General features: G+C 24.6%; 3 protein-coding genes across 5 annotated transcripts; 2 read left to right on the top strand and 1 right to left on the bottom strand.

Moving 5' to 3' along the window:
• Positions 1–302: 302 nt before the first annotated feature.
• On the bottom strand, positions 303–2,789 carry LOC107997364 (COP9 signalosome complex subunit 3). The gene is made up of 4 exons (XM_017055908.3): positions 2,577–2,789; positions 1,921–2,181; positions 1,113–1,837; positions 303–1,028 (listed from the first exon to the last, which is right to left on the bottom strand). Exons 1-4 carry the CDS (start codon positions 2,629–2,631, stop codon positions 732–734), a joined length of 1,338 nt encoding a protein of 445 aa, XP_016911397.2. The 5' UTR covers positions 2,632–2,789; the 3' UTR covers positions 303–731.
• Positions 2,790–3,158: 369 nt separating this feature from the next.
• LOC108000529 (dynein regulatory complex protein 11) lies at positions 3,159–7,099 on the top strand. Of its 2 annotated transcripts, XM_062079639.1 has the most exons (11): positions 3,339–3,451; positions 3,543–3,814; positions 4,162–4,372; positions 4,460–4,737; positions 4,811–5,120; positions 5,353–5,637; positions 5,754–5,998; positions 6,070–6,357; positions 6,487–6,579; positions 6,680–6,797; positions 6,866–7,099. In XM_062079639.1, exons 2-11 carry the CDS (start codon positions 3,746–3,748, stop codon positions 6,979–6,981), a joined length of 2,013 nt encoding a protein of 670 aa, XP_061935623.1. In that variant the 5' UTR covers positions 3,339–3,451; positions 3,543–3,745; the 3' UTR covers positions 6,982–7,099. The 2 variants fall into 2 exon arrangements, with proteins under 2 accessions (XP_061935622.1, XP_061935623.1); XM_062079638.1 differs by having other exon boundaries at positions 3,159–3,814.
• A 1,530-nt stretch (positions 7,100–8,629) lies between these two features.
• LOC108000565 (fatty acid synthase) lies at positions 8,630–23,564 on the top strand. 2 transcript variants are annotated; one of them, XM_017060966.3, is made up of 9 exons: positions 8,630–9,389; positions 14,864–14,938; positions 15,027–15,380; positions 15,449–18,600; positions 18,684–19,140; positions 19,211–21,058; positions 21,142–22,052; positions 22,129–22,359; positions 22,457–23,564. In XM_017060966.3, exons 2-9 carry the CDS (start codon positions 14,878–14,880, stop codon positions 22,556–22,558), a joined length of 7,116 nt encoding a protein of 2,371 aa, XP_016916455.1. In that variant the 5' UTR covers positions 8,630–9,389; positions 14,864–14,877; the 3' UTR covers positions 22,559–23,564. The 2 variants fall into 2 exon arrangements, with proteins under 2 accessions (XP_016916455.1, XP_016916454.1); XM_017060965.2 differs by having other exon boundaries at positions 14,738–14,938.
• Positions 23,565–23,597: the final 33 nt, after the last annotated feature.

Raw genomic sequence — 23,597 nt, 5'->3', positions numbered from 1 at the left:
GGAATTTTTGATCAAAATATTTTTGTAGTACTTTTATATACTGCAAAATCAATTAATTAAATTCATTTTCTTTTATATTTTTTTACATAGTTCCTACAAAATTTTTTGCTAGGTTAATGTTTAATATTTGATATTTTCATGAATATACACGTGTATTTATTAAATAGGAATTTCTATAAAAAATTGTGATAATTTTGCAATAATGTATCACAATATTCTAACTACAACATGTACAATATTTTTTTTTTTTTGCATTGCATATAAAGCCTGCTTCAGATGTTAAGTAATTATTAAGGAAATAATTTTTAATTTTGTTTCATATGCATAGTATATTTTGTACAAAAATTAATTGTATAAGGCTTAGAAAATAAAATATATTTGAATTGGTAACTCCTTCACAGACACACTTTATAACTTACAATATATCAATCAGCCTTCAGTTTTAGATAGATCCAGAAAGGGTACTTATATGATTTATTATAAAAAGGACATTTTATAATTTTTCATATCTTTTGTTACTTTTACTACTTCAATAGCTTATAATTCCATATAATGACAAATAGTAATATTTTTTTTTTGTTTTGTACAAAATAGATTATGTTTAGCCAAATTTCGGACATCCATCTTCATCCAAAACAGGCTTCTAAATGTTCAAGTCCTTGCTTTCAACAAGATTTGCTTCATTTTTTCTTTTTTTTTTAATAAAGATAACGCACAACGACGTGTATATGTTACATGGAATAGTTGCTATGTTTAGATTGACCTTGCACATTTGTTACATTTGTTGGAGCTGGACCAGCTGTTTGATCATCTTGATCATTCTGTCCACAAGCTTTTCGAACATATTGAGGTGTAAGAACAACTTCTTCCTCCATTTCAAGAACTCGTTTATCCAATTCCATACACGCTGCCATTTCTTTTTCTAGTTTTGCTAACATTTGTGGCGAATTGTATTTTTCTGGATCATCATGAAATACTACCATACCATCTTTTTGATTGATTGTAGCAAAAATCTCACCATCTTCTATCTAAAATTATAAATATAAAATACTTTTATATAATATTTGAATATATATTATTATGTTATTAATAAATATTACTAATAAATTTACCATGTTTAATATATATTTTTCTGCATCAGCAGGTCCAGACAATTGAACTCTGCTAGCCACATCACTTAAGCTAAGAGTTAAAAAAGTTTTTGTCAACCTTTGTATGTTCTTTTTATATAAATAGCTCAACACTTGTTTCACCAATCCCATATTATGATCTCTTGTAAATAATTGTTGATACTTGGTAATAATATTTTGCACCTCTTCACAACTATTCATTTGATAAGCTGTAGCTAATTCTTGATACTGTTGACCCAATGGTTTCATGTACCTATTAACCACTTGACTTGTGTACCTAGGTAAATTTAAAACTTTTCCATGCAGTATTAAAGAGACCAAAATATATTTTTTGTAGGCCTCTAACATAATATAACTAACTGCCATGGCAGGTGTTGTTACACATACTTCGAAAAAATATAATGCTCTGTCATAATTTTTTAATGCTGTATATATCATACCACCATAATAATAATAAAGTAAAAAGTATTTTGAATCAAATTGTCCTTCTTCTTGATTGATACCAGTAACATCTATATCAAGAAATTCAAGTGCTGGCTTAAAACACTTAGAAAGAAGACATAGTTGACAAAGATCTGCATGTATTGAAGTAAGCTGACTATCAAATAATTGTATTTTACGTATTGCACGGCATAAAAGTTCAATACCACGCAATGGTATTTGTAATTCAACCAATGTTTGGGTAAATAAATGACATAATTCAGCATCTGTAATAAAAATTATAAATAAAATAAAAATATTTTTATTATAGTTTCAATATTCATAAAAAAAAAGAAAATATAAATCTTACATATATCAGAAGCAAATCTAACTTGTTCTCCATTACAACCAATAATAAATTCCTGAACCTGACTAAATAATGGTTTATAAGCATCAGCATTGTTTGCACCATTAGGATTAGGCAGTGAAAATTTTACACATAGTACTGCCAAAATACCTAATGAATGTTCTTGCAAATTTAAAGTTTCCAAAACATTATCTAAGTGTTGTCCATTTTTTATTAGAACATCTGTACTTTTACTTATTATTTCGGATAGCTCCCTAAAGTTACCTATAAGATAATTAAATAATATAGTATACATTAATATAATATTTAATAACTATAATATAAAAATAGTAATTTTACTTGCAAAATATTGATTAAAGAGATACATATATTTTTTTTATTAATGCCAAAAATTTTAAGAAAATAATTCATATAATGCTATGAAAAATGTTTAGAATTTGAATTATAAATAAGTTTAATGTATAAATTAAATTTATATATCAATAAAATTAGATTGAAGAATTATTGGATAACAGAATGAGAAAATAGTGTGAATTCGAATCTTATTTTTTAAAAAACGATTATTTCAAAGTAATGGAAAATGTTCTAATAATCCTTTAGGATAATTCTTAGAGGTTAGGTACGTGAGAATATAAGGAAGATCTGAACATCTGTCGCACCTTGTTTTGAGAGTGTCCGCACATTATTTACAAATAGCTCCAATGCTGATGCCATTACTGCAAATGGTTTCTTCTCATCACCACCTTTGGTCGGTGGTGAACCGTATTTACAGAAATTATTTTCGTGAACAAACGATCACTTAAGATGACGTTTTGAAAGAGGCACCCGGAATGCTCTGAAGCATGTTACGAAAATAGCCGGTTGCATCGAACTCCCTCTTTTATGTTATGGATCATACAAAATTTGAATTGAAATATATTCAAATAAATATATTTTCTTTACAAATTTAAGTTATCTTATATTAATTTTTTAATTGTATATGTATGAGAATCATTATAAATTGAAAATATATTTAATATGTATATTAATATACATTATATAAAGTAAAATTTTATATCTATTGCTTTAAAAATTATATCTTATGATTAATGAATATGATTATTTTAAATATTGCATTATACTAATATTTATAAAAGTATTAAAATAAATATTTAAATATATATATATATATATATGTATCTTATTTTAAATACGTATACTTATCTTACATAAGTTAAAAAGGAATTATGTATTGTTAACTTAATTGATGGTTGCTAGGATATTAACGATTTCTAACAATTCTAAAAATAGAATAAAGTAAAGTGTTTTCATTATAATCTCTTTCAATTAAAATTCAATTGTATTTTCACTTTTCTTAAACAAGAAAAAAAGTATTAAATATTTTTTTATTATTATGTCAAATATAACATATAATGAACTCTGGAAAAGTGCACAAATTGCTTTGGAGGAACTTGTTCAAGTGGATACAAATTTACAAAATGCTAAACCGCAAAAAGATCGTAAGAAAATTCATAATACGATTTCAGAATTATATGTAAGATATATTATTATCTATAATAAATTAGAATTATGTTACGATCAAATAATTCAACCACAAAAACGATTATTAATAAAAAAAGTGTTAGTTTCATGTCTCGGAAGAATTTTAGAATTAAAACATGAATTAGTCGAGATAGATATTTCGGAGTACAATTATTTTGATGATATTCTAATAAAATTAAATGTTACTCCACAAGAAATTGAAATTCAAATACCCAGATATTTTAAACGCGATCGTTTACAAGAAATTAAGGAAAAACGAAATTATATAGAAAATACTTTGAAAAATATGGGTATTTTGGATAAAACAATTATACCAAAAAAAATGACTGAATTGGAAGCAATAAAGCTTATACAGGTAAAAATTTTTTAAATGAAATTTAAAATAAAGAAAAAAATTATCTTTCTAGAATTATATAAGAAAGTTATCTTGAAAATTATCAATGTATAATAAAATGAAAATATTCGAACGCTTATATTTTGAATTACTTTTAACAAGTATATGTATAACATAATTTAATTTCATATAAAATTATTATAATAAATTAAATATATTTTATTATAAATTATTATAAAATATTTATTATAAATTATCGAGGAAATACGAAGAATACTTGTCACAGAATTAAAACTTGAAATAATATAAGCGTATGAATTCTCTTATATATGTTGTATATATTTATATATTATTTATATAAATATTAGGCTCATGAACGTGCTAGGCAAGATCGATTAAAATTTCAATTTATGAAAGAAATTTGTCAAATAAAAGACAAATCTGCAATTAAAACAGAAACAGAGATAAAAAATGAGCCGAACAAAACAATAGCTGCAATAAAAATTCAAAAAATTTGGAGAGGATATCTAACTAGATTCAAAATTCGAAAAAGATGTCTCGAGGAAATGTTGTTAATTGGTATCTTTTATTAAAGTAATAAAATAATTAGGAAAAATAAATATATAAACAAATAAAATATATGAATTATATATATTCTTTTGGAAGGTATGCTTCAACCGAGTCAAGAAATTACTGAAAACGCCAAACAGGTTGAAAAGATCAAAGAAGAAAGATATGAAAAACAAAAAAAATATCAAGAATTATACGAAAATTTAATGATTACAACTAAGGAAAGAATACATAAAGAAAAAAGCGCTATAATAGAGGAAAATATAAGAACTGAAGTTCGAAATTGGATAAAAACTTATTTCCAACAAACAGGAAAAATTCCTGATTTGCCATCTGCAGAAAGTGGTGGATCCAGAATCATATTTAGCAGACAAGTAAAATTAATATTTGTATTTATATAATATATATACATTTTGAAATTAAATAATTGTGCTGATTTTTATTTAGGAAACTGAAAGTACCATAAGTAAATCAACAGCAGTATCATCAAAAGAATCCAAAAAATCTAAAAGATTAAAATCAAAAAAAGATAATAATGTTGAACAATCAGAAGATGAAACTGAACAAGGTTTCAAATCAATCCCTTCTAATTTTTTATCAGAATTAATATATGCTAATCAAGAATATCAAGAAATATGGAAAAATAAAGATGAAACTATGAATGCAGCACAGTTGCCATATTTAGACATAATAGAGAATGAAACAATTAATGAAGTAGAAAATGAAGTCCGTATTACAGTTGATCAAGCACTCAGAGGTAAATTTTAAGATTAATATATATATATATATATATATATTATATATTATATATATATATTAATCTTAAAATTATATAATATTAATATAATATAATATTATATATATATATATAATATATATATATTATATTATATTATATTATATTATTATTATTATATTATATATTATATTATATATATATTATATATATACATGTAAAATGCTTTTATAATTTTATATTATATTTCAAGGTGATATTGAAGCACTACAAAATGCATTAGATAGAGATAAAGGTTTTAAAGGCAAACGCCCTAAAAAAAATCAAAAAAGAATTCGCCGTAGTACAAAAAAAAATAAAAAGAGGAAAGAAAAAGATTTAACACCTGATAGAACAACAGAATCTTTATTTGAAGAATTATTAACTCAAGGAATTATTAAACTTCATAAAGAAATTCCACTTAATGATTTTAAAGGCGAAAAATCTTTCTTAAACTATAATTTAAAAGAGAAGAAGATAGAATCTTTACCAACATTTGGTTAAGTGTTCAATATTAATTTAAATTTATTATATTTTTCACATTTCTCAATCTCATTTTAACTTATTAAGTAATCTTTTAAGTAATCTTTTAAATCATGTTAATTCTACTAATAGGAGATATAAGACAATTGATAGCTGAATATTGTATACTTCCTTTGGGAGACAATACTCTTAGAGAACTTACACCATTAATAAGATCAGTATTAATAGCAGGTCCACATGGTAGTGGTAAAAAAATGCTAGTAAATGCAATTTGCACAGAACTTGGAGCTACATTATTTGACATTACACCAGCTAATATTGCTGGAAAATATCCTGGTAAATCAGGATTAATTATGCTTATGCATTTGATATCAAAGGTAAAGAAAATGAAATAAGAATAATTACATGAATTATAGAGGAAATAATTTCATATTTTTTATGCATAAAGGTATCTCGTTTACTTCAACCATCAGTGATATTTATGGAAGGAGCAGAGAAACCATTTGTAAAAAAAATTCTAAAAACAGATAAAACTGATCCAAAACGTTTAAAAAGAGATCTTCCCAAATTAGTAAAAAGTATTACAAATGAAGATAAAGTGATTCTTATTGGAATTTCAAGTTCACCATGGGATGGAGATCAAAAGCTTTTATATCAAACTTATGACAAAATTATATATATTCCTAGGCCAGATTATGGAACTATGTCTCTCATATGGAAAGATTTATTATACAAAGTATGATTTTATTAATTTAAATCGTGTAATTTAAATTAGATATTAAATTTTTATTAAAAAATATACAATAATATACATAATCCATAAAATGATAGTTTTTATTATTAGAACATATGTTTATATTTATAGCATTCTGGAATTAATAGACAATTTGATACAACTATTATGACTAAAATTTGTGATGGTTTTACTATTGGCACTGTATTAGCATCAATTAATGAGGTATTGGAGGAAGAATTATTATTTTGTAGTAATGTAATTATTATATGTAACATTTCTTTTTATATTTTTTTTCTAATAATTACATATAAATATAATACAGGTAATGACTACAAAACGAATAATGCAATTAAGAACTCATCCATTAACACACGGAGAATTAATAAATGCATTGAGCTCAAAAGATCCAGTTTTTTGCGAGGAAGAATCCGCGTTTTTAGGTTTGTATACATATGTTCTATAAAATAATATTTACGATTAATTTTATTTATGATAATTTTAATTATAGCATGGCTTTCAAAAACACCCATAAATCGTAAAAAACAACGAGCACTTGAATTAGAGCTTCAAAACTTAAAAGAAGAAAATGAAAAAAAGAAAAGAAAAGGAAAAAGATCTTCGTAAATAAATTTACATTTATATTAATTAATAAAAATAATTAAAAATATATGTAATAATAATTAATAAAATAATAAAAAAGTAATAAAATAATAATAAAAATATGAATAAATATTAACTATAATTCGTGAAATTTTGTTAATTTTCCTCTCTAATTTGTTAATTTTTATAATCTTATTGATTATTCAATTTTATTTTACAGATCTTCGTCACTGTTTATCGAGCTCTTGTAAAAATGCAAAATTTATTTACATAAGTAAAAATAAACGTAACCACGATTTACGTTCGAGATCAAAGTTTCAAATATTGATAAATCTAGTATTATTTTAAATAAAAAATAAATTCACGAATTCATGAAGTAATAAAATGAGAAAAAAATAAAAATAAAAATAAATATTATTAATTATTTATTTTATATTTTTTTATTATAACTTTTATTATTATAAATTATAAAAATAAATTATAAATTATAAATTATAAAAAAATTATATCGTCTGCAAATCTATATATGCTATTATAGATATCGATTTATAATGATATACCATTATATATCATTATATATCATTATATATCATATCATAATAATACATTTCGCAATTAACATTACTTTATCAGTAGTTTTTATGGTGCTATTAGTATAATAAGTTTTCATGATTAAAAGGATGATTCATGTTCACATATTAGATTGACAATAAATTCAAAATTTGATTTCATAATCATTTCTTAATTACGTGTTAATTGTGTTTCATAATTTTATCGAGATTGTATTATTAATATTTGATTGTATAATAGCTTTTAGAAGCGTAAATCTGAGTTAGAAGAACGACAATTGCAATCTGGCAAGTTTTTATTCATGAACGTCCCTTTTGTAAGAGAGATAACTAGAATAAGATTGTTAGCTTTGGATCGTGACACAAAAGTCTCGTTAAGTCTAAACTTATACAGGTTACATGTTTCTTTCTTCAGTTCACGTGATATGTACGCGGTGAATAAGTTTTACGATAAGACAGTGGCAAAGATCTTTCCAAAATGTTATCAAAAAGAAATAATGGGGGGATAATATTACACATACATAACATTACTCTTATATTAAAATATATTACATTAATTATAATTATGAAAATAAGATATATCATGTAAGATTTTACGTTGTTTTAAAATATTCAAATGCTAATAAGAGAATTTATTAAAATAATTAAATAAATTATTATTAAATAAATAATTATTTAATATACGAATTTATTTTATGTAAAAAAATAATTTATTTATTTTATGTAAAAAAATAAATTATATAAAATAAAACTTTCATCGATCAATGCCAATAATAATATAATTGTAATATTTCTTTTGAATGAAAAAAAATTAAAAAATTGAAACAAATGAAAAAAATTATCTAATATTTTCAAGATATAGACAAAACAATTCGACAAAAAAATTGAATAATCAATTTGCTTTATCTGTTAGAATACTAATGTGTTATATAAGATATTAAAGTAAAAACGTATGAGTTTTTTCTAATATAAAAAAAGTAATTTTTTTTAGTAAATATGAAAAATAAAAATGAATTCACTGCACATTTTGAATTTTAAAAATTTTGAACTTCTTAAATAACACATTAAAAATATCAAAAAAATTGTTTATCTCCGAAATTCTTCAAAATTTGCACTTTTATTAAATATTTTTTAAAATGACACAATTGTTATAAAAAAAAAATGAATAGACTTTAGTGTTTACAAATGCTCTCGAAATCTGTCGATTACGTTACTGCACTAGGATATCGATTCCTCGCGTCAGTTCATCGTGTTATAGCGGTGAACTATTTTATGCTAGTTATCGGTATTGATAACAAAAATTATATAAAATAAGAATGTGACTAATTGACATGTGATAACTGCATGTACACAGATCGATCAAGACTAAAATTTAAACAAAATGTTGAATCAGTCGAGAGAATAAACGTAATTCAACGTAAAAGCGGAATATTCGTAACGGAAGATGGAACGCCGGTTCATTTTCGTGCGCTTGCGTACCGGAAACGTGAATTCCTATTGGTCGACGCCACATGGTCTGATGTCAGACCATAGGGTCTGTCCAATTCAATAATAACGAGATGCTCACGAGCTAGACGTTAGCCAGTTTTCTGCGACGTGCCCATGGTGCTTATACTGGTTTTATCGATAGGAAAACTGCACGTCGCGTATATATAAAATTATTAAATAGCAGAGCCATTTTTCTATTTAAATATTATTACACATTTCGTTATTCCTTCATTATTGTCATTACAACTTGGTCGACAAGATCTACTCTATTTATTTCTAATTTAGTGGTGAATGTTAATTAAATATTTTTGAGGATTTGAGCAAAAAGGAAAATAGAATTCAATAACATTTATCAGGATTATATCCACGTGTGAGGTAAGTGGTTAAATGATATCTTACTTTAAATAAATTTTTAATATTTTAATGCTAATTGATATAATAAAGTACATTTAATTTATTAACAATATAATCCAATTATTGACGTTTGTTCGAAAAATTCTTTTCAAGTCTTTTTAAATATTAAAAAGAAAATTATTAAATAGAAAATTAATCAATTATATTTACTTATCAATTATATTCACAATATATATATTATCAGATAATGCAGAACATTAATTTTTTAATAAAACTACTTAATATTATTATAATATTAAAATATAAAATTTTATTAGTAAATATCTAATTAATGATTAAATAATGAATTGTTATTATTTTAGTTGTACAAAATAAATATTTTATGTAGTATAAATTTTATATATGAATTAAATAATTAACAATCAATGAATTAAATTTGGTTAATTTTTCTAATTAATAAGATTTTTTAATAACAATAATTCTTTCGATTTCTTTCTTATATTAATCGAAAGTTTTGAAAATAAATTATCAATAATATATAAAATAATTATGAATTTTCTTAGTAATATTAAATTAATAATATTTACATTTTCATGATTTGTTTATATATATGTTATATATATTTCCAACAAAATCATATTCTATGGAAGATTTTTCTGTGTTTTGTAAAACAATTGAAATTTGAAAAAACTTTCATATAAAATAGATGTAATAGATATAATAATCATACTAATGTCATAGTAAATCTAATCATGAATATTGACTGATATAATACTATTTGAAACGAAAAAAATATCAATAATAAAAAAATTTACCTAGAAAATTAATTACTAATATTTATTTGTTATCTAAATTAAATTTGAAAAATTATTTCATATATTATCATAATATACAACAACTATATATTTTTCTTACAAATAAGAACATTGTGATATATATAATTTGATATTAGCTATGTTAATATTTGTATATATCTATTCAGCACGAATGACGAATGATAAACGCATTAAATTATAATTTCGCATTAATATTAAATTTAACTTGTTTAAATTTTTACTATTGCGTTGTATACTTATTTTACGTTTTCAACGAATAGACGGTATTAAATTATCATGTTATTAAATAAGTAATGTGCTTTTTTTTTTGATACATATACATTAAGTATAATAAATAAAAGACAAATTAGAATAATTATTTAAAAATATATTTTTATTTAAATATAACTTAAAAATATATTTTTTTTATTTATTTTAAACTTAATTTTTTTATAAATTTTTTTTTTCTTTTTGTTAAAATTTTTATTACTTATTATGAATATTGTTTTAAATTTAACTCTTAGAAAAACATTGTTTTTTATCAGCTGACCTAACAATAAGTTTGTTTATATTTTTTCATTTATGATTAATGAGTGATTCTATTTATTTCTACAAACTTGTAATGAAAATATTTTTTGTTTTTAAATAAAAAAGAGTGCAATTAAAAACGATTATTAATTTAACAAAATATCAATAATAAATTTAACATTATAAATATAATTTTAAAATAATGCAAATTGATCTCAAAATATATTTATATAAAAAATATTTTATAGAATATTTAATGTATATAATTTTGTTATTATTTTTTTCCTTGTTACATCATTATTTATTTTTAATATTGAGTAGTAAATTTTTTTTGCTATGAATTTTATTTAAAAAATGAATTTTAAATAAAAAAAATATCCTAAAAATATAAAATATTTATAATAAAAATTCTATATATTGATATATTTTTTAATATATTATTAATATATAATGACTATTAATAAAATATTATAAATTTTATATAATAATTTAATTAAATTTATTTTACAAAAATAAAAAGTTTGATTTTCATAGAATCACAAACTGATCACGGATATTTTGATCTTATGCGCATTTGTTTTGCGCAACACGTGATACGTGATCAACTAATGCTGACAAGGAGAGGTTCCCAAGTATAACGCTGACTTCTTAATGAATTTTTATAGAATAAATCTTAAAAAATTGAAGCCAATATATTTGAATTTATATATAATATCTGAATATCTAATTTTTAAGGCAAATTATCAATAATTTAACATTGAAATTATCTTCTTATCTTTCTTATATTAAGAAATAAGATTTTATATAAAACTAAACTATTATCAATTAGATTCTATTCAACTATTATCAATAGAATTGATTATTAGAATAATAGTGTTCTTTTTGTTATCAGTTTAAATCTATCTATAAATATTAAACTATAAATTAATTACTATATTTATCATATTAAACTACAATTATTTTCTTTTTTTTCATTTCATTGTATATGTTATAATATTTACGATTAATCGTAATAAATATTTTAATTTTAATTATTATTAAAATTTAATTTAATAATTATTTTTTCGAAAAATATAAACATTGTGGTTTACTACAGAACATAAGAGTAAAGAGATAAGTTTAAATTTATATAGAATATAAAATTATTAATTTTATATTATAATAAATAATATTAAATTTTATATTTTAATAAATAAAAGTAATTATATATTTTTATATGACGAAATTATTTAATTATAATTTAAATTATATGGAACATATTTTTTAATAATAAAATTAGCATTTATAAGATTGTAGATTATTATATATTATTTTCTGTTTTTTATATTAAATATTGAAAATTAGTGATATATATATATATATTGATTTATATATATCACTGTGTAACATGTTATAATTAATTTGTTCAAATATTGAGTATATTATAATTAAAAATATAAAATACTATAATATAATATTGTTAAATTATATATACTCAGAAAATATTTAAAAAATATATATTTGAAAATATGTAAATTGATATTTTTAAATTAAAAATTCTATATCAGAAATTTTTAATTTATCATTATTATTATTTTATATATTATTAAATAATCAATTAAATAAACATATTTTCAAATATATATCATAAATAATTAGATTTTCCGATTAAAACTATTCATAATTTTTTTATAAATAATTTTTTTATAAATAAAGATTTTTTAAATCTTTAATTTTTAATAAATTTTACATTAAAAGATTTCATTGTTGCAGTAATTTTAATAATAAAAATATATATTAAAATTATCCGATTTAAGAAAAATATACTTATAAAATAAATTTCAAATATTTTTGACACTAATCATATTTAATACATATAGATAAAGAATTGATTTTTTTTTTATTATTAATTCAAGAAATATATTTTAAATTTATAATAAATTTAAAATATAAATTTATAATATAAAATAAAAATATAAAAAGAAAAAAAATTTATTGTTAATAATCATTATATGTTTCTAAAAAAAATTTAATAAATTATTATATATTTTTAAAATCAGAAAATATGTGGCAAAAAAGTAAAAATGTAAAAATATGTAGATTCCAATATACATATATTATGACTATCACAAATATGATAGTAAAAAATGTACACGCACGCAATAAATATCTAAAAAGAAAAAAAATTTCAGATAACCTTAGAAAAAATAATGTTAATTTTTTTGTTTAATGATATGATATAAATATAACTTAAATTGTTTCACAGTTCATAAAATTGTTGATATATTATCAATATATTATATATGTAACATATATAATATATAAGATAAAAATAGCACATAATCACTTTTTCTCGAAAATTTTATATTTAAATGAAAGATCTATTAATTTATTTAATTATAGTCTCGATATATTAATATTATTTAAAAATGAATATTAACAATGAATATTTTAATATATATTTGTACATATTTAAAGTATTACCATTTTTAAACAACTGAATTGCATTTTAATATATTAAGAAATTAATAAATTTAAGAATTATGGGAATATATATATTTTATCTCTTTAATGTATAATATATATTATATAGTAAGATTTTCTTTTGTAGATTGTAGATTTATAAACGTATTTTTCTTCTAACAATAAAAGATATTTCATCCAATACATTAATCTTTTAATTTAATAAAGGATCGTAATTAATTATAATTATGTTAATTAAGCAATTGGAAATATATATATATCATGCGATTATTAATATATAATTTAAATATAAAATTTATTAAATTATATTTATATTTAAATTTAAATATAAATATAAATATAAAATATAAAATTATTATTATTTTTAATTAAATTGAATAACAATAGTTATAATATCAAATTGTTTAATTATTGAATTAATAAATTATAATGTAACAGTATAATAGGTAATGATATAATTTATCCGTTGAGGTCAACGCCGTATCACGTGTTCTATTATTACGTTTTAATCAAAAGCAGATCGGATAATCATGTGAAAATAAAAAAATGTTGATTCTATCATTTATTATGTATTTTATGCGTAAATATTTTAATATATTATCATTGATTATATAAGTTAATTGATATTAATTAATACTATGATTCATTGTAACTTATAATAGAAAAATATTTCTTTTATTTTTTATTTTTTTATTATCATCTTTTTTATTATTTTATTATTATATTAAGTAATATTATGATTTATTATAACTTATGATAAAAAAATATATTTTTTTATTTTCTATTTTTTTATTCAATAAAAATATTTAATAATATCTTAAAATCAATGAATTTTGATAATAAATTTAACAAACTTTAAGAATACCCCCAACGTATAATTTTCAAATTATCGATCTACTATTTTATATGACGATTGGATTTTGAATTCAAAAATTTCAAGATCTTTTTTGTATGCGAATCTTAAAAATATCGATAGTTTATTTCTTTATTAAATATAAAATCTATTAATAAGAAATAATTATAGATAATATTAAAATAACATGGATAAAATAAATATGATAATTTTAATTTAAATTTTAAATAAAATATGAAATATTTATAAGAGATAACTGCAGATAACATCAAGTAATGTTACATCTTTCATGTATAAAGTCTTCACTAAACTGATTTATCCCGAAGTGAATCCAATTGAAATCGCTCAATTGATCACATGACAAGAAGAGATATTTATTACAGTAATTTAATACAATTGCTGAGACGTCTGAAGTATTCAACGGAACAGCTGATTCCCGTCATTTTATATTTACGGAATTTCGATTGTAATTAAAAAAATAATTTCTGTAATTATTACATTTCTTAAAATATTTTTATAAAAGAAAATTGATATATAAAAGTTAAATAATTTATTCTCTTAATCTATGTAATTTATATTATATATATAATGTAGTATAATATTAATATATATATATATATATATATATATATATATATGATTAATTTAGAATAATAAGTTATGTAATATATGAAATATATTCAAAGTGATATGTTATTTTTCTTTTTTAGCTTATAGTCCACTAGGCTTTCACGTCTGATAAATTCTGTAAAATAATTTGAATATTTGAAGAAACTAACAATTAATATTTATCATAATGCCAGCTCAATTTGAAAGTGCAAACACTCCTGTTGTAGGAAAACCAACTATAATGAATGGTGATACCACTCCATATAATATAAATGATGAAATTGTAATTAGCGGTTTTTCAGGTGAATATTTACTAATTATTAATCATATCTATATTTATGATTTGTAAAAATTCTTTTAATTGTTTTAAATGCTCTCTTTTTTATATAGGACGTTATCCTGAATCTTCAAATGTTGAAGAATTTAAGAAAAATTTATTCGAGGGCATCGATATGGTCACAAATGATGATCGTCGATGGCCTTCCGGTATGTATGGCCTACCTGAAAGGAGTGGTAAATTGAAGGAACTCAATTTATTCGATGCTACCTTCTTTGGTGTTCACGCCAAACAGGCTCATGTAATGGATCCACAATTACGTATTCTCTTGGAAGCAACTTATGAAGCAATCGTAGACGCTGGTATTAATCCAAATGATATTAAAGGATCTAAAACTGGTGTATTCATTGGAGTCTCTGCATCAGAATCAGATGAATATTGGACCAAAGATCCAGATCAAATTAATGGTTGGTATATGAAATCTTTGTTTGATAATAACAAAAACAGTAATTATAATTTCAATATATATTTATAGGATATGCATTGACCGGTTGCTGCAGAGCTATGTTTCCAAATAGAATTTCATATTCATTTGATTTCAATGGTCCTAGTTATGCTATAGATACAGCATGCTCATCGTCTCTATATGCTATGCATCAAGCAATCGCTTCGATTCGTTCAGGAGAATGTAATTCTGCTATTGTTGGTGGTTGCAATCTTCTTTTAAAACCTACCCAATCTCTTCAATTCAATCGATTAAGCATGTTGTCTTCAGATGGTATGTGTAAAGCATTTGATGCTGATGGTAAAGGATATGTCAGATCAGAGGCTGTCTCTGTACTGTTTCTACAAAAAGCAAAAGATGCACGCAGAGTGTATGCTACAGTTATACATTCTAAAACTAATACTGATGGTAACAAAGTCCAAGGAATCACTTTTCCAAATGGAGAAATGCAAAATAAATTAATGCGCGAGATTTATGCAGAAGCAGGTATTAATCCTGCAGATGTTTCTTATGTAGAAGCTCATGGTACTGGAACAAAAGTTGGTGATCCTCAAGAAGTCAATTCTATAGCAAATCTATTTTGCAAAGGTAGAAAAACTCCTTTATTGCTTGGTTCTGTTAAATCTAATATGGGGCATTCAGAACCTGCTAGCGGAGTATGTTCCATATCGAAATTGCTTATTGCTATGGAAGAAGGTATAATTCCAGGTAATTTGCATTTCAAAATTCCAAATGCAGATATACCAGCATTGAATGATGGAAGTATCCAAGTTGTGGATAAAAATATGCCATGGAAAGGTGGACTTGTGGCTGTAAATTCGTTTGGTTTTGGTGGAGCTAATGCGCATATTCTTTTTCGTAGTCACCCAAAGCCAAAATTATTACCAGTTCTAGACAGTAAAGTACCTAAATTAGTAACTATATGTGGTCGTACTGAAGAAGCTGTAAGAGTTCTTTTAAATAAAGCTCAAGAATATGAAAAAGACGATGAGTTTATTGCTCTACTTCATGATATTTATGCAAATAATATATCCAATCATTTATATCGAGGATATTCTATTATGGGAAATGTTAAACTTGAAGAAATTAATCAATATGTTGACAAGAAACATCCTATTTGGTTTGTATTCTCTGGTATGGGATCTCAATGGCCAGGCATGGGTAAAGATTTATTGAATATCGAAATATTTCAAAGAAGTTTAAGAAAATGTGCTGAAGCTCTAAAACCTGAAGGAATTGATCTAATGAATCTTATTCTGAATGGAACATCTGAAACTTTTGAAAATGTTCTTCATTCATTCGTATCGATTGCAGCCATCCAAGTTGCTCTAGTAGATGTATTAACATACCTAGAAATTCAACCTGATGGTATTGTTGGACATTCTGTTGGTGAATTAGGATGTGCTTATGCAGATGGTACATTTACACCAGAACAAACGGTTTTGGCAGCATATTGGAGAGGAAAAACGATCATGGATTCAAATTTACAACTTGGAGCAATGGCTGCTGTTGGATTAAGCTGGGAAGAAGTAGCAGCTCGATGCCCACCTGATGTAACACCAGCTTGCAATAATGCAAGTGATTCTGTAACAATTTCTGGTCCAATTGAATCTCTTAAGAAATTTATAGAAGAATTAAAAAAAGATAATATTTTTGTAAAAATGGTAAATAGCTCTGGTGTTGCTTTCCATAGTAAATATGTAGCTCCAGTAGGACAAAAGCTTCGTACTATGTTAGAAAAAATTATTCCAAATCCAAAACAGAGATCTTCCAGATGGATTTCTACATCAATACCTGAACAAGCATGGAGCACTCCATTGGCACAACTTAGCAGTGCTGCATATCATGTAAATAATTTATTATCACCTGTTTTGTTTTACCAAGCATTATCTCATATTCCGGAAGATGCGATAGTTATTGAAATTGCACCACATTCTCTGTTACAAGCAATTTTGCGAAGATCATTGCCTTCATCTGTGACCAATATTGGTCTACATAAACGAAACCATTCAAATAATCTAAACTTATTGCTGGAAAATATAGGAAAAATATATATGGCAGGAGGACAACCCAAAATTTCTAAGTTGTATCCACCAGTTAATTATCCAGTTGGTCATGGTACACCTATGATCAATAGTTTGGTTAAATGGGATCATTCTATGCAATGGGATGTAGCTACTTTCTCTTCAGCAAGTTCGTCCTTCGGAGAAAATATAGTAGAATTCGATCTAGCTAAAGAATCAGATGAATATTTAGTTGGTCATAATATTGATGAAAGAATTCTTTTCCCTGCTACTGGTTATCTATTAATTACTTGGAAAACCTTCGCAAAACTACGAGGAGTTGATTACGAGCAATTGCCAATTACGTTTGAGAATGTAAAATTTCAAAGAGCTACTATCATGCCAAAGGAAGGAGTTGTAAAATTTTTAATCAATATATTCATGGGTACTGGTCAGTTTGAAATTTGTGAAAATGGATCTGTAGCAGTAACTGGAACAATTTCTGTACCAGATGATATCAATAAAATGTTATTAAATATTCCTGCACCAATTTTAAAAAAAGAAAGTGAATCATTGGAATTGAATACAAATGATATTTACAAGGAACTTAGACTGAGAGGTTATCATTACAGTGGAATCTTTCAAGGTATTAAATCCATCTCTAATCGTGGAGTTTCTGGTAGACTTCTTTGGAATAATAATTGGATTGCATTCATCGATACTATGCTTCAATTTTCCATCCTTGGAAAGGATACTAGAGGACTATATGTACCTGTTCGTTTACAATATGCTGCTATCAATCCTATTGTTCACTTAGACTTTATCAAAAATTATAAGGAAAATGAGGGTGCTCCAGTATACTTTTATTCAAATATTGATGTTATTAAATCAGGTGGTATTGAAATCAGAAAAATGAAAGCTTCTTTGATTACAAAAAAACAACAGCATCGAATTCCTAAACTTGAGAAATATTTGTTTATACCTTTTGAAAATTCCCAACCATTAGCGCAGGATCCAGAAAAAGCCAAGCAATATGCTCTTACTGTACTTCTACAAATTGTTTGTGAAAATATAGGACGTAAAAAAACCAAAATTGTTGAAGTAGCTGGAAATCGTCCTATAGATTATCTGTTTGTGCCTGATATAATTCAGTTTTCTAACTTAGAAATCCAACTTAATGTAAGTATCATTAATATGTTTACATTATTTACATTACAATGTAAAAAATAAGATTGCGGAAATTTATAAAGTTTTTTTTTTAGTTCGAAGTACAAGTGGTAGTAGATTCACGTAAACAATATAGTGGTTTAGAAGAACTTAATGTTACTATTGTAATACGTAATGAAGAGAAAGAACCAGTCGCCGAAAATTCACATCTTATAATAGCTAGTAACATATTGTCTAACAATTCATGGAATATATTGAAAAATCTGACAGATAGTTTGTTAAATAATGGATTTCTCTTTTTGGAAGAAACAAGTCAAATTGACGTTAACTCGGCTAATTTATTAAATCAAAATATGATTCATATTGCTACACAAGTAGTTGCTGGAAGCTCATATCATTTATTTAGAAAAAAAGAACATAGATCTGCTCCTATTGTCATACAAATCACAGAAAAGAATTTTATGTGGTTAGAAGGTGTAAAAGCAGCTTTAAAAAAAGTTGCAACTGAGAATCAGGAACTTCTACTGGTTAGCCAGGGCGAAGAATTACTTGGTAAATATTATTCAATATTTTTATCAGGATACAATACTTTCATGAATTTTAATAATCATAATATTTATAGGTATGATTGGATTCATGAATTGTATTCGTCAGGAAGATGGTGGTGCAAAAGCAAGTTATGTTTTCATTCAAGACAAAAATTTACCTAAATTTAATTTAAATGATAAATTTTATACCCACCAACTAAGCAAACATTTGGTAGCTAATGTTCTAAAAGGAGGACAATGGGGAAGTTATAGACATTTACAATTGGATTTACAAAATGAAGAATCTCTGCAAGTTGAACATGCCAATATTAATGTTTTGTATAGAGGTGATTTGAGTAGCTTAAGATGGATTGAAAGTTCACTTAGCTACTATCAGCCAGAAAAATTTCCAAACACATTATTATGTTCTGTATACTATGCACCATTAAACTTTAGGGATATCATGTTAGCAACTGGAAAATTACCACCAGATGCTCTTCCTGGAAATCTAGCTACTCAAGAATGTATATTAGGTCTTGAATTTTCCGGACGTGATCCAAAAGGTCAACGAATCATGTCTATGGTAGCAGCGCGTGGTTTAGCTACTACGGTTGTAGCTGATCCTAATTTCATGTGGAAAGTACCTGATAAATGGTCTCTGGAACAGGCAGCAACTATTCCTGTTGCTTATGCTACTAGTTATTATGCTCTATGTGTCCGTGGTCGTATGAAACGAGGTGATAGTGTTTTGATTCATGCTGGTAGTGGAGGTGTTGGACAAGCTAGTATTTCTATAGCCTTGCATACAGGATGTACAGTATTCACTACTGTTGGTACTCAAGAGAAACGAGATTTCTTGAAGAAAATGTTCCCTCAACTGACTGATAAGAATATTGGCAATTCTCGAGATACCAGCTTTGAACAATTAATACTTACCGAAACTAATGGACGTGGTGTAGATATAGTGCTTAATTCGCTAGCTGAAGAAAAATTACAAGCTAGTGTCAGATGTCTTGCTATAGGTGGTCGTTTTCTTGAAATTGGAAAATTTGATTTATCGAATGATTCTCCTCTTGGAATGTCTGTATTCTTAAAAAATGCCTCTTTCCATGGTATACTTTTGGATGCTATTTTGGAAGGTGATAGTCCAGACAGAAGAGAAACTGCAAGACTCATTAATGAAGGAATAGAGAGTGGTGCTGTTCGACCACTTCCTTCAACAGTTTTTTCAGAACAACAAATTGAACAATCTTTTAGATTTATGGCTACTGGCAAACATATTGGTAAAGTTTTGTTAAAAATTCGAGATGAGGAAAAAGAAAAAATTATACAGCCATCAACAAAGATAGTTTCAGCTATTCCACGCACATATATGAATCCTGAAAAATCATACATAATAATTGGTGGTCTCGGTGGATTTGGTTTGGAACTTTCAGAATGGATGATCATACGTGGTGCAAAATATATAGTCTTAACTTCAAGATCTGGGATACGTACTGGCTTTCAATCATTATGTATTCGTCGCTGGCGTGAGATGGGTGTACATGTTAAAATTTCTACGATAGATATAGTAACATTAACTGGAGCAAAACAACTTATCAAAGAAAGCAATGAATTTGCTCCTATTGGTGGTATATTCAATTTAGCAGCTGTTCTACGAGATGGTCTCATTGAAAATCTCTCAGAATCTGATTTTGTAATATCAGCATCACCTAAAATTACCGTAACTAAGAATTTAGACATAGTATCACGAGAATATTGTTCCTCATTAGATTATTTTGTTGTGTTCTCATCTGTTTCGTGTGGAAGAGGTAATATAGGTCAGAGTAATTATGGTTTATCAAATTCTGCTATGGAAAGGATAATGGAAAATAGACAAGCAAATGGTTTACCTGGTCTTGCTATTCAATGGGGAGCTATTGGTGATGTTGGTTTAATTATAGGTATTATACATTTTTTTTATAAATATTGATTTCATGTCATATATTTCATATATTACATTTTGTTATTTTTTTTTTTTTTGTAGATGCAATGAAAGGTTCTAGCGATACCGAGATTGGTGGTACTTTGCCTCAGCGCATACAAAGTTGTCTTGATACAATAGATATTTTCCTTCAACAACCACATCCAGTTTTATCTTCCATGATAATAGCAGATAAAAGGGTAGAAATTGGAACAAAAATTAGTGTAGTTGAAGCAGTAGCCAACATTATGGGTATTAAAGCATTGGAATCCATTAATCCCAGTGTTACTTTGGCTGATCTTGGAATGGATTCTCTTATGGGAACAGAAATTAAACAGACTCTCGAGAGAAACTATGATCTAATATTGTCAGCCTTAGAAATTCGTACTTTGACGTTCGGAAAATTACAACAACTTGACACTCCTACTGCAGAAGAACAAGTGAATACTACAGATTCAGAAGAAGATATCGTAGAAGATTTTCTATTCCAAGTTAATTCTTCAGAACTTGTACCTATTAAATCTCTTGTACAATTGGAAACAAAGAGTTCGAAAGGACAACCGATATTCATTGTTCACGCTATTGAAGGAACACAAACACCATTTAAAACTTTAGCTAGTGAATTGGAACGACCTGTTTGGAGTTTTCAATGTATTGAAAATAGTCCATTAGAATCTGTATCAGCATTAGCTGCTTTTTATGTGAAAGAAATGCAAAAGATTCAAGCTAAAGAACCATATCATGTAGCAGGATATTCTTTTGGGGCTTGTATTGCATTTGAAATGGCCGTTCAATTAGAAAAGGCTGGAAAGGCAGTAGTTTTAACTCTCCTTGACGGTTCACCGGCGTATGTGAAATTACATTCCGTGGAAATTGGAAAGCTTGCTAATCAAGATGATGTGAGTGCAAATGGTTACAGAAAATCTCTGTCGTATTTCATCAGGCAATTTAATAAGAAAATCAATTTCATTCAGGTATTTTTATTTTCAATATATTATTTCATAATTTAAAAATATATATTCTATCTTTTTTTTAATTTTTTTTTTTTAGGCTTATGATATCTTAAAATCTGTATCTGATGAAGAGTTATTAGATAAAGTAGTGGAAATTATAGACGAACCTCAATTGGATGTTAAAGACTTAAAAGTTGCTGGTCTATTATTTTACAAGAAACTGCTGGCAGTTTATAATTATAATCCAAGTGTATTTAATGGAGATATTTTATTAATTAGAGCCAAAGATAATTTTGTTGATTTAGACGAAGACTACGGTTTATCAAAGGTAATTATATTTAAATATGCAAATAATAAATAATAATATGGAATAAATTTATTTTATTTTCAAATTTTTTTTTATCATATTTTCAATCTTTTTATAGATTTGTAAGAAAAAAATAAAAATTGAAAAATTACCCGGAAATCATAGAAGCATTTTAGCAGGAAAGAATGCATCACAAATTGCAAATATTTTAAGAACGTAAAAAATATATTTCTACTTATAAAATTATTATAAATTCAGAAAATTATTCTGTAATATTAATATCATTACTTAAATGTACATAAATGTTGCATAGAAACATTCCAAAGAGCTCTTAATGTACATCTTGATGTACATGATAATGATGATCATCAAAAACTTAACGTTTAATTTTTAATATGATTCCTACATACATTTTTTGTAAAATTCCTTTTGTACAAATGTTTCTTATCTCAGGTCTTTACATGCATTGTTTATATCATCTACATTATTAAGTTATGTAGTCAATTTTTCTATTTTCTATCAAAAGTATCTTAGATTGTGAAATGAAAAATAAACATTGAGGGGGATGGGCGTGTATAAAGGAATAATTGTGTAATTGTGGTCTATTACGTAATAATTTCACATACTATATGGGTATTATTAAAAACATTTTCAAATATTAAATATAAATATTTATAATATATATTTTTTAGATATCTACTATAAGTTTTTATAATGGTTTTATAGTGGACAAATACCATTATTTAAACATATAGTATATATACATAGAATTGTTTTATTAAATTACATTGTTAAATAATTTCACTAATCTAGATTTCTAAAAAATTGACATTTTTACACAGAATAAAAAATATAAAAAAATATTAGTAAAAATGGTAATGATTGGCAATTCATACGTTTTTCTTATATGTACACTTTTAGATAGTGTATTTAAATAAATGTAATAAAAAATAAAGACATTCCAGTGATAAACTTCAATATATATTCTATATATATTTGTATACATTCAGAATATATTGCACATAACATACTTAATGCTTTGTTAAAAGCAACCATTTACATTATATTTTCTCATTAGCAATAAGAGATTGGTTTGTTAAATAATAGATATGTACATGTTCATAATTTTAGTTATCATTAAACACATACAATATGCATTTGTTATATGTTATATGTGTTCTTGTATCATATTGATAAGTGAATAAAGAATATTTCAAAAAAATAAATTGTCTATTAATTCAAGAATATCATTTACGTTG

Source organism: Apis cerana, linkage group LG9, assembly GCF_029169275.1.
Source record: "Apis cerana isolate GH-2021 linkage group LG9, AcerK_1.0, whole genome shotgun sequence".
In the NCBI taxonomy this organism is placed as follows: Eukaryota; Metazoa; Arthropoda; class Insecta; order Hymenoptera; family Apidae; genus Apis; species Apis cerana.
This window is presented reverse-complemented; position numbering and strand designations above follow the sequence as displayed.

Bases quoted from the DNA above. Each gene is read 5' to 3' on its own strand.
- LOC107997364 (XM_017055908.3), bottom strand. From the start codon at position 2,631: ATGGCATCAGCATTGGAGCTATTTGTAAATAATGTGCGGACACTCTCA. The intron at 1,838-1,920 runs GTAAGATTTATA...TTTTTATTACAG, and splicing joins TAGATTTGCTTCTGATATAT to ATGCTGAATTATGTCATTTA. The intron at 1,029-1,112 runs GTAAATTTATTA...TTATAATTTTAG, and splicing joins AAAAATATATATTAAACATG to ATAGAAGATGGTGAGATTTT.
- LOC108000565 (XM_017060965.2), top strand. From the start codon at position 14,824: ATGCCAGCTCAATTTGAAAGTGCAAACACTCCTGTTGTAGGAAAACCA. The intron at 15,381-15,448 runs GTTGGTATATGA...ATATATTTATAG, and splicing joins AGATCCAGATCAAATTAATG to GATATGCATTGACCGGTTGC. The intron at 19,141-19,210 runs GTAAATATTATT...TAATATTTATAG, and splicing joins CCAGGGCGAAGAATTACTTG to GTATGATTGGATTCATGAAT.
- LOC108000529 (XM_062079638.1), top strand. From the start codon at position 3,311: ATGTCAAATATAACATATAATGAACTCTGGAAAAGTGCACAAATTGCT. The intron at 4,738-4,810 runs GTAAAATTAATA...ATTTTTATTTAG, and splicing joins GAATCATATTTAGCAGACAA to GAAACTGAAAGTACCATAAG. The intron at 6,798-6,865 runs GTTTGTATACAT...TTTTAATTATAG, and splicing joins GGAAGAATCCGCGTTTTTAG to CATGGCTTTCAAAAACACCC.